Source organism: Tyto alba, unplaced genomic scaffold, assembly GCF_018691265.1.
Source record: "Tyto alba isolate M040663 unplaced genomic scaffold, T.alba_DEE_v4.0 Super-Scaffold_5, whole genome shotgun sequence".
In the NCBI taxonomy this organism is placed as follows: Eukaryota; Metazoa; Chordata; class Aves; order Strigiformes; family Tytonidae; genus Tyto; species Tyto alba.
This window is the reverse complement of record NW_024881326.1, coordinates 9,849,434-9,860,113: the sequence shown is the minus strand read 5'-3', so window position 1 is coordinate 9,860,113 and position 10,680 is coordinate 9,849,434. Positions and strand designations below refer to the sequence as shown.

At 41.5% G+C, this 10,680-nt stretch overlaps 1 protein-coding gene across 1 annotated transcript; it reads left to right on the top strand.

Annotated features, from left to right (window-relative positions):
* The first annotated feature begins 7,180 nt into the window (after positions 1–7,180).
* LOC122154837 (heat shock transcription factor, Y-linked-like) lies at positions 7,181–9,394 on the top strand. The gene is made up of 2 exons (XM_042807248.1): positions 7,181–7,993; positions 8,674–9,394. The coding sequence occupies exons 1-2, from the start codon at positions 7,487–7,489 to the stop codon at positions 9,052–9,054; spliced, it is 888 nt and encodes a 295-aa protein (XP_042663182.1). The 5' UTR covers positions 7,181–7,486; the 3' UTR covers positions 9,055–9,394.
* Positions 9,395–10,680: the final 1,286 nt, after the last annotated feature.

The window sequence follows — 10,680 nt, the reverse complement described above, 5'->3', positions numbered from 1 at the left end:
TTGAGGATCCAGGGAAATGCCACAGACCCTGTAGGGAAATTGGCAGAAGCCAGGCTGGAATCTGGTCAGTCCTATCAGACTTCCTTTCAGATCCTTTTCAGCAACAACCCTTGCTCTACTTCCAGGATGTGTTTATTTCATCGTCATTTATCATGTGGGTTTTCCATTTTTCATCCAATCACAAATACTTTCTAAACAGGATCGAAAATTGTCAGATTGCATTTAGCTGGAAAAAAAAAGAAGATGGAAGAGAAACATTGCTGGATTGTCCCCAGACTCACAGCATAAAGTCCTCAGCGATTCAATATCCTTCCTGTCAGCAGTCTGGAGAAGCACTCAAGAGTAGCTCTTGTTGTAGTAGTTACAGTAGTTTCAAGCCTACCTTTGGGCAGAAGCCTTCTTTATAATTTTTGCCTTCTCTTTTTATTTGTACTTGCCAAAATGCCTCTGATATTGTTACCAAGACTTTACAGTGCTCCCTAAGGGCAGGAGCTAATATAGCCGTAGTCATTTTATGCTGGGTGAACGGCCAATTGTTCACACTAGAGATTTTTTTAACCCTCACTAATAACAGCCGAAAGCATTTAAAAAAAGAAAAAAAAAAAAAAAAACACTTGAAAGCTTGTCATTTTCTGCCAAGTACTTTACACAGAAAAATAGGTTTTGTTAATACCAGTTTTCCCCAAGTGTCTCAATTACCTGAAAACACTGCTTATTTGAAATGTTACAAGTGAATGTAAGAGAGAAATAAACAGTGAAAGCTGCCAAATCTAAACTTGAAAAATTTTATTATAACTTACGGATAACTCACCCCATCCCTAATGCTTGAGCCTAGGGAAGGAATGTCTGGACACCATAGGCACTTGTGCTGCACTTTTTCATGATTGTTACCTGTTCTCAGCTTGATCACAGCCCTGAAAGCACTCACTGCAGAGGGACTGTTCAGATAAGTAATGCTGGGCATGGATGTAAGAGTTTGCATAAACAAATAGAGGCTGGTGCTTAACAAGTACTTAATTTGGCAAGTCAGATACTGGAAAAAAGAAAGCCCTTATTTCCCTTTGAGCACGGGTGATTCTCATCACATCTGATACTACCCACCAATTTGGACCGGGTTCTTCTGGCACTATTTTTTCAGAGGTTCAGATCAAGGCTTAGACTCTATTCTCTTCCAGGTCAAGCCATAACAAAGCCGTCATTGTCCCTTGTGATGACTGCACACACTGCCACAATGAATCACTACCTCCTTGAAGAATTCTTTTACAGCTACTCACAACAGCAAGGACAAAGGTTGCCAAAGGTCAACATGTTAAGCCCTTCCATCAGTTTACTTTGGTTTTATTTCACATATGAGGTCCAACACATAGGGTCAGTAATCAGAGATGAGGCCCCCCTCCAACATGGGGAAGTACTCTAGCCACAGGCACGCTTCTGTAACAGAAGTCAGTTCGATACAGTAAGTGTAATGAAAGCAGAATATGACTCCCATGGGGAGTTCTCATATAGGCAACAAGAATAACTTCCTTGCAACAGCTAAATCTTGCCTACTTTTTGACTTGTGTAATTCCATTTGATTAACAAAGCAATTAAGATTAGTGCCTAAGTATTACAAAACAGACCTTGTATTTCATTGACATATGCTTGTAACAGCAGTCACAAATTATCTGCCAGTTATTTGGCATTCTTATGGACCTCTCATCATAAAGTTGGCATACCTCAGAGAAGGATGAAGCTAATGATCAGTATAGTATGCATTTATGAGAAACACTTTTTAAGCAAGAAGATATTTTCATTATTAATTTTAAATATTACAGATTGAATCAGTTCATTTCTGGATAAAAATTCAATCTAAGCCACCATCTAAGCAGTGTGATTTTCTCAGACTGATAAAGACTGTGGAGCTTTGGAGCTGTCTATGTCAAGGATTCTACAGCCTTTAAAGATCCAAAGTTAGTCACTTAGCCACAGGTCATTAATCTAAGCCTTCAGACTATAGGATGAAACAGCCAGGCAAAGTAATTTGCTTCAGTTCTGTGATGGGCTTCTTTTAACCATGTGCATCCCCAGCCATTTCAGTTCTAAGGAGTGAAACAAGGCCAACCTGCTTCCCACATCTTGAGTCTAAGTTCCCATTCAGAAGTTAGGGGGTGGGGTGTCAACTGTTAATACTCACGCTTGAATTTAGTCTTTAGGATTCATAGAAATTCTACATTTTCATTAGATCATCTGGGTTAATTTAATGTGCCTCATTATTAGCTTTTATTACATTGGGTTATTAAGGAGGTATGAATAGCATGGGATAGAAAAGCTTACATTTTAGGCAAGTACAGTTTGTCCAACATGCTGAAATTTGCTTACAGTTTCCTGGTTTTGGCAAATGTATGTCAGGTCTAGTCTCTGGATGGCATCTGGCTCTTGCACATAGATTTCTGTACTAGTTACATATTAATACAGAACAGGTAGTACATGCAGTGCTCTGTTTATTAGGAAATATAAAGCAAAAACACCTACATATGTTATGTGTGAGAGTAAAACTACCAGTCACAGGCAGGTCTCCTGCTGAATATTTATAGAGACCAATTTGGATTACTAAACTGTTTTACATTAGTAATAACAGGGTCAATAACTTTCCCGTGTATATTCAGTATAAGCAAAATGCTCTCCAACAAAACCTTGTGTAGGCTGCTCAAACCCTGTGTAAAACCTAGTTTTGGGAATTAAGAGTTGGGAGGAATTAGTTGTGTACTGAGCCTCTGAAAAGGGTGAGTGTAGCTGTAGGGATGTCTGTGCAACACCAAGAGCACTTGCAGTCTGTGCAGGCACACTTGAGCATCATCTTGCTTCCCTTGATGCGTACCTATGACAGCAAAGTCATGGAAACAGAGGCCTCACTGCCAGCTAGATGAGTCAGATGGGCACTGGCTACTTATTCTGGCAACTGTATCACACAATCAAGGCTGTGCTGCTAGGTCTTGTCTGCTTGGTTCTCACTAGACTAGCTAGAGTGACAAACACAGGAGCTGTAATCATCTCTGGCTGCAGTATAACTTTTGGTGACAAGCTATGCCTTTGTCTTGGACGTGAGATATTCTATGGCTCTACCCAGCCACAGGTGCGGGAATCAGCTCATTTTCAGTGCCATGACAAGAAAGCAAGAACTGATGCACTGGTTCATATCCCTCTCACTCTTGAATCAGATCACCTACTCATGGCAGGAGCTTCTGTCGCATGGTCCAACAGAGTCTGTACAATATTAAAGAATTTTTGTAATCTAGATACTGTCTTGCAGCTGTATTGTCAGAGAAGACAGAGTGCACAAATAATATAGTCACTCTGAGTTCTCACTAGCTCTTATACCACAGGACCAACTGTTCTGTTTGTTCAGCCTGTATGTACAGAAAAAGTGCAGAATGCTGGCATTTCAGTCTTGTGGAAATGAAGATCCTTTGCACAGATCAAAGCTCAACAATTTAACTTTTCCTCCAGAAGAAATACCTCTTGTCTTCTTCTACCCCGTATAGGGGTCAAATGGAGAACCAGGGTAATAAATACACTATTCCATAGTGACCTATTATTATTCTTCAGGTTCTTAGAGTCTACACTGGTGAGAAATAGACATCTACTTTATGCAAGTTTATTGTGGAGGAAGGAATAGTGGTGGTCATCATCCTCTCTTGCACCCTTCATGACAAACTCTAAGGTCATACAGAAAATTAGAACAGGTTAAACCTTCCCCCATCTTTTTTTTCACAACAGAATTATTGTTGTGAAACATACATCAGTTTATGATGGGATCATACATCAATTTATGAATTGAATTATAGAATAGGATTGCCCACAATAACAAGGGCCTGGATTTGATGACCAGATAAGCCTTCTTCACTCCTTGCTTATTTTCCTGCTCAACAATTTAGCCCACGCACTGTCTGGTCTGAGTTCCATGGGATTTCTCCACATACTCAGTTTACGTGAGAAGCTGTATATGCTGAATAAAAGGTTCATTAAACATTGGAACTTCCTGGCCTTTTCTTTGCCTTCACCCTTTTCCTTTGATAGCTGAATGTACTGCTTTACTTAAGAAAACCAAAGTGCCCTGTCAGGAGGGAGGCATAGCACAAGCATGTGCCCTGAATACAGAGTTGTGAGTGCAGCTCTGGCAGAGCATCTCATTCCTGACCCTCATCACCACTGCCATGCGCATGTCGGCAGGGCTCATCAGGGCAAACTTAGCATGAATAGCAAACACCCTGTACAATGGTGCAACTATGCAAAAAATATTTAAATATTAAGGGGAAAATCTGAGAGCAGTAAGCTCCTTCTGTCCTTGATTGGAATGTGAGGACATGGGTCTTATAAAAGAAAATGCTAATAGTCTGTGTCACTCCGGTCTTTCCCTCTTCAGCCTCTTTTCCTGTCTCTTAAACCTGATGATACCTGTTTATACGTGCTCGGTGAACCCAGCAGTCTTGCACATTCTGGTTTAGATTCATTGCTTGGCTAAGGTGAGCAATGTGAAATAAGCTCGGTATGTATATCTAGGGGAATCTGAAGGCTGATTTTAAACTTGAAGCTAAGTTGCAAGGATAAAATGACAATGTAAAGTCTTGGGTTCTGTCTGGTTTAGAATGGAGCTTTTGCGTATTCACTGAAACACTTTGCTTTAGTGCTTTCAAATGAAGAAATTCTGCATCATACACTGGGAATTTATGACTTTTCACACACATACACACACCCAACACAGTATTTCAATCAATAATAAAAGTCTTTTATTACTAGAAGACCTATCAAATGTCACAAAGCTAAGTTGAATATTCAGACCAGCATCAACTACAGCTTTCTGTTCTCCACTTCCCCAGCACCTTGTTCACACTGTGCTTAACAGTGTGACATTTTCATGTAAGTTTTACTGTACTTGTAACAGGGTCAAAAATATTAAAACATAACTAAAAAACCCTTGGATCCTCATCATTTACTGTAATATTGTGATAGTGATTTTTTTACATGCAATTCTTAATCTATTGTATTTTAGGAATGGTTCCTTGATGCTGTTAAGGCAGCTCTGTAAATTTAATGGATTCACTGTGAATTATTAAGCTTGAACATTATAAATACTTTTTATAAAGATTACTTCTCATTGGTGCTTTAATAATTTTAAAACACAGTGACAAATATAAAGCCTGAACTTAATATCTCATGTCATCTCTTCATAAAATAGTGCTTTTGACTAACAGCATTAACATTGTCCGAGATGAGTCTGTTTGCCAGCCGATCTGCAAGAGCTGAGCCGGTCTAATTGTTCTGGCACATCAGAACATTTCGCATTAATGTTGGGAAGTTTTACTGCCCATGTATTATGTTCTGTTGCAGCTTTTTTGATACATCCTCTGATTTTAAGTGGGGTAATAAGCTTTTAACACTGACACTGAAGGAATATAATGTGTTTTTAAAAGCCTGTGTTCTGGGCCATATCTACCGGTTGGGGCGCAGCATGTTGCAATTTGCATTTCTCTGCATGTCAGGGGCAGCTGCACAAGACAAAGGATTCAGTCCCAGGTAGGAGGAGACCTGGAGATGCTGCTTGGATCCTGTGGGCATTGTCACCAGCAGAATCAGCACAAGTCCCAGCTGGTTTCATCCTGTTGTGCAGTCTGTCATCGTCTAGTCCTGTCATTTCCAAGAGACAGGAGCTTGCCATATTCTTGATTCTCTGCCTGCATGAATCTACCATCACTAGGAATCCAGCTGCACAAGACCTTCTGTGCAAATTAAATAGTTTTGCTGCTGGAACCACCATAAAAAGGAAATTAGTGAAACTTCTACTGTTAGTTTCTTTTAAAAAGCTCATAAAATGTAGGCTTTTTAGCAAAATTACAAAAAGACATAACCTGTCTTTTCACTCATTCTCAACCACTGTCGAAATCAGTAGAGTGCAGAGGGTGCTTTCTGATTTGGTACACGTGTGTGAGCTCTCTCAGAGTGTGTTACAGGTTATCACATTAAGCAGTAACATGTCATGTTCGCTTAGAGTGTGTAATCACCACATCAGGTTAGAGAGCAGGATCTTTCTCTTTTCTGCCTCCTGTTTTAAACCTCTGGCTCTGATTTCTTTTATTATGAGTACTGAACACCAAGATTTTTTCAGGTGAATAAAAAAAAAAATGTTTGGATTAAACAAAATGAATACATTTAATTTTGGCCCAGTTCACTGTTCTGAAAATTACTTTTAATTTTTCAGTTAAGTCACCAAACCAAAATGAAGTTTACCCACAGTCCTCCAAAGTACCTCACTGATGTGATAGTAGGATTACTTATGTAATATTTGTGAAGCAACCTGAGAACTACAGAAATTCTGACTAAGATACATTTATGGAGGCTTCTCCTTTTTATACATCCCACTTCACTGATAGGGGTATGTTTGCCATGTCACTTCCCTGGCACTAATTTTTCCACTGAAGAACACTAAGGCAACTGTCTTCTTGGTCTTCCCTGTATCCAGCTCTGGTTGTTAAGGCTGATGTAATACAAAAAAAAAAAAAAAAAAAGTGCAGCACAAATCCAATAAGAATTCCTATTATTAACCAGCTTAAATGTCACGAATTCAGCATCGATTTGTACATTTGCCTGTTCATCTCAAAAGTTCAACTCCCACATCTCTGGATATAAAAACTTTGTCTGCATAGGTTCAGTTTTGAACTAACAAACTTGCAAACCTTCCCCCTTTCAGTAAACCTAAAGGTCCCTGGGTATTGGCCAGTGGTTTGGTAAGGTTTCAGTAAGGTTCACAGGTGGTAATAAACTTCCTACAAAAATGTGCCCGATAAAATCAATTATTTTAAAAACACTAATCCAGAGGTGAGGACCACATCTGTGCTGAGCCAGGTGTTGATGACTTCCATGTTTGCAACATGGTCTCCAGCAGAAGACACTCCAATGGTTCCTGGCTGAGTTTTTCACAGCATTGTGCGACTTCTTGTCCACAGAGATACATGGTGCTCTAATGTGTGAACCTTCTTAACAGTTTGGTTGCACAACTGTCTGTAGAGTATTTATATGAATGTTTTAGCAGTGTCATATATTGTTTAAAATTCTTGCCCTGTACGGTATAAGTATTATCTAAAAGTACTTTTTTTAAAGCCTAGATGAACTTCCCTCTCACTCCCTGTGGACAAGGTACTGGCTGAAATCCAACACAGCACTGTCCTGTGAGTACATCTAAAATTTCATTGCAGTTTTATATATGTTTTTGCTCTTGAGATATAAAATCTGTAAATGAAGAACAACGACTTGCCCCTGCTGTTTGATGTTGCTGGGAAACAGACACTGCTCTCTGATGTCACAGCAGCACAGCACGGGTGTCCTAGCAATGTCTGAGAATTCTCCCTTGGGACACTCAGTCAGTTGGTCACTGTCTTTCAGCTGGCTGTCTGGCAGGGTAGTCTAGCTGCTGGGGTTCAGCTGAAAAATATACTCGAACTGAGAATTTAAAATGGAGCTTTCCTCATTGGAAACTTCATGTGATTCTGTTCTGGACAAGGAATTTGATTCGTCAAGCTTAACTTCTTCTGTCCATCCAGCGTGTGACAAAAGAGCAGCCAGTGATGCTGCCTCTGGCCCTCCAAGTGAAGAAGGGTCTTCACAAACTTTGACTCCGCAACCCTGCTCAAAAAGAGAGTGTCTGAACTCATCGGAGGAGAGCTCTAGCAAAGGCGATGTCTCTGCATGCTTCAGCTTTCTGAAGAAGCTCTGGGATGTTGTTGAAAGTGATTGGTTTGAGTCCATTTGGTGGGGTGACAATGAGCAGTGTGTTGTGATTCATGAAGAATTGTTTGAAGAGGAAGTACTAGCAAGGAGAGGACATCTGAGAATTTTTGGAAGTGAGAACATGAGAAGCTTCACTGATTGCCTCCAGCTGCATGGATTCACCAGAAAGCTGGGGGATTTTCCAAAATTGGGCTTGCACAATGACTTGACAGCGGAAGAGGCAGCTAGGGAGGTATGTTGGATCCTCTATGTGCAAACTAACTCTCAGAATATTCTAGTGGGACAGGTTGCTGTTCCAATTAAGTAAGCCTTTACTACCTAGGAGATGAGAATGGTAGCAAATGTTCTGATGGTCACTTGTTTCTCAGCTTATGTCCAGGAGTTTTTGAGGTAGCGCTTCTGAGTAGTAGAAATGCTGATAAAATACGTGTTGGTTCTTTCCAATTGCTTGGAACACATACAATGAAAACATAGTCTCTTTCTATCAGAACTTTTTTTTTTTTTTTTTTGATATTTGCTATGTCTTGCTGTACCAGATGTGGAGTTTGTTGTTTTTTTTTTGCTGAAGGCCAAGAAGGTATGTGTCAGCATCATATAATTACCTACCTGTTCATTCCACACTGAAGTTACTGAAAAATAATGGTATTTGGGTTTCTAAATCCATTTGTATGCTTTTGAAAATCCTACACATCTCTGCTACCAAGCCACAGAAACACAAAGCTGGTGGTTGCTACTTAGCAGGATTGTATAGCACTATTTTATTCTTTGAGTCTGAACTTCAGGTTTAGACCACCCCTGATAGTCTCTTTTTAACATCCACATTTCTCTTTTGCAGTTAAAATTCTTAGCTCTAGTATCTTTGTGTTTTCCAGTCTCAAGGTGGTGGCAACTCTTTTCCTTTGCGTTTTTCAGTTTCACTTCTACTACAACCCAAATTTTAGAAGATACTTTCCATATTCGCTAAGGAAGTATAAGCAACGCTTTGACCCAAACAGTCAAACAGCGGCAGGAGTTTCACCAGACACAGATTATTTGCATGCACGCTGCCGGAAGAGAAAAACAGATGTTGAGGTTGTGTGGGAAACCACTTCCGAGGAGGAGAGCGGTCCGTTGGCAGCAGCTCCGAGGGAGAACACGTGCACCCCTGCGCCCAGGAAGACGGCACGCGCCAAGGGCCGCGCCAAGGGCCGCGCCAAGGCAGCTGCCCGCGCCAAGGCAGCTGCCCGAGCCAGACGTGCCTCTACATCTGCCCACACCTCTGCCCTGGCCCAGGCCGACCCTGCGGAGCAGTAGGCAGGGAGCAACTCCATCCTCTGGCCCCAGCACAGCAGCCCCGGCCCGGCCGGCACGCCGGGGGCTGCTGCCGCCTCACCAGGCCCCGCCGTGCCGGCCAGGCCCAACAGCCACTTTCCGCCAGGGCCGGCACCTCCCGCCTCTCCAGCCGTGCTGGCGGCAGCCCCTGCCCTGTCCAGGCCGAGGCCACCTCTGGGCCAAACCCCCCCCCACCCCTGCTGCCCCCCTGCACGTGTGGTCCCAACAGCGGCCCTGCAGGCAATGGGCTCGCCCTGGGACACGTTCCTAGGGAATAGAGTCTCTCTTATGTGTTCCAATAAACTGTTTCAATAAAAGCCTATGCCCGTTGTCCTGTCCTGTTTTTACAGTGGAATCCCACTCAGGCCTGAACATGAGAGCACAGCAAGAGGACAAAATCAAGGGATATTGATTCCTTTTCATTGGAGAGAACGTGTGGGTTTGCAGACCAGCAAACAGAAATTGAAAAGGATTTAGAGTTTACTCTGTCGTACAAATTGTTTGGAAAAAAATCACTCCAGTTCCAGGGTCCATTGCTGATGAGAAATCCTTGAAATAAAGCATTGAGCACTGAAACCATTTCCTTCATTTTCCTAATGAATTCAAGAGTGAAACTGTTTAGGTCAGTAATGGGATTAGGTTTCAACTGATCTTAGAGAGTAATCAAACGATTAGGTTTTGTTCTTTTTACATATTGGGAAAAGATATCCTTTTAGAAGTAGGAAGCGACATAGAGTTTCACATAGAAATAAATAGCACTATAGCATTATTCCTCAGTTTCATGTAGGGAATGGGTTCAAGATGATTATGTGAGTCATATATACTGTAATCACTCATCAATTCTGCTTCATAGTAGTGGTCTGTAATGCCAAATTTTTGCAGCTGTTGGCTTTAGAATGGCCTGGCTTAACCCCTTTATCTAGCTTTTTCCTAGAAACACATGATTAATGTCAGTTTAGGACCACAATTTATTCAATCAGACAAAAATCTTGCTGGCCTCCAGGAGACTGTTATTGGCATTGGGTGTGCAGCACTGCTCTCGTGTGATAAAGAGCCATGCTTTTCATTCATAGTAAAATGTAATAAAATAAAAAGTCTCTAAATAAATCCAGAAGTGTTTTGAAGATCAAAGGAGAGTGGGATTGAATTTTGTGCCATGAACAGTGTGTCAGCACCCAGCTGCATGCTTTGCAGGTTTGGGTACACAGGAGGCTACCACAGACAATTTCAATGTTATGAAATAAAATGTCGGGCTGTTGAGTCGGACTCAAAGTGTTAAATGAGGTTACATCAGGCTGGCAGCCAGTCATCAGAGGGGATCCTCAGGGCTCAGTTTTAGGGCCAGTGCTCTTTAATGTTTTCATAACTTATCTGGATGCAGGAGTCAAATGTACAGTAAGTTTGCCAATGATACTGAACTAGGAGCTGTGCACTCACTTGAGGGTGTAGAGGCCTTGCAGAGAAATCTGCATAGACTAGCGAGCTGGGCAATCATCAACCATACGAAATTTAACAAGAGCAAGTGCTGGATTGTGCATCTGGGATGGGGTAATCCTAGTTATACATACAAATTGGTGGATGAGAGGCTGGAGAGCAGCCCTACAGAAA

Coding starts and splice junctions, on each gene's coding strand:
- LOC122154837 (XM_042807248.1), top strand. CDS start 7,487: ATGGAGCTTTCCTCATTGGAAACTTCATGTGATTCTGTTCTGGACAAG. Junction 7,994..8,673: donor CGGAAGAGGCAGCTAGGGAG/GTATGTTGGATC, acceptor TGCGTTTTTCAG/TTTCACTTCTACTACAACCC.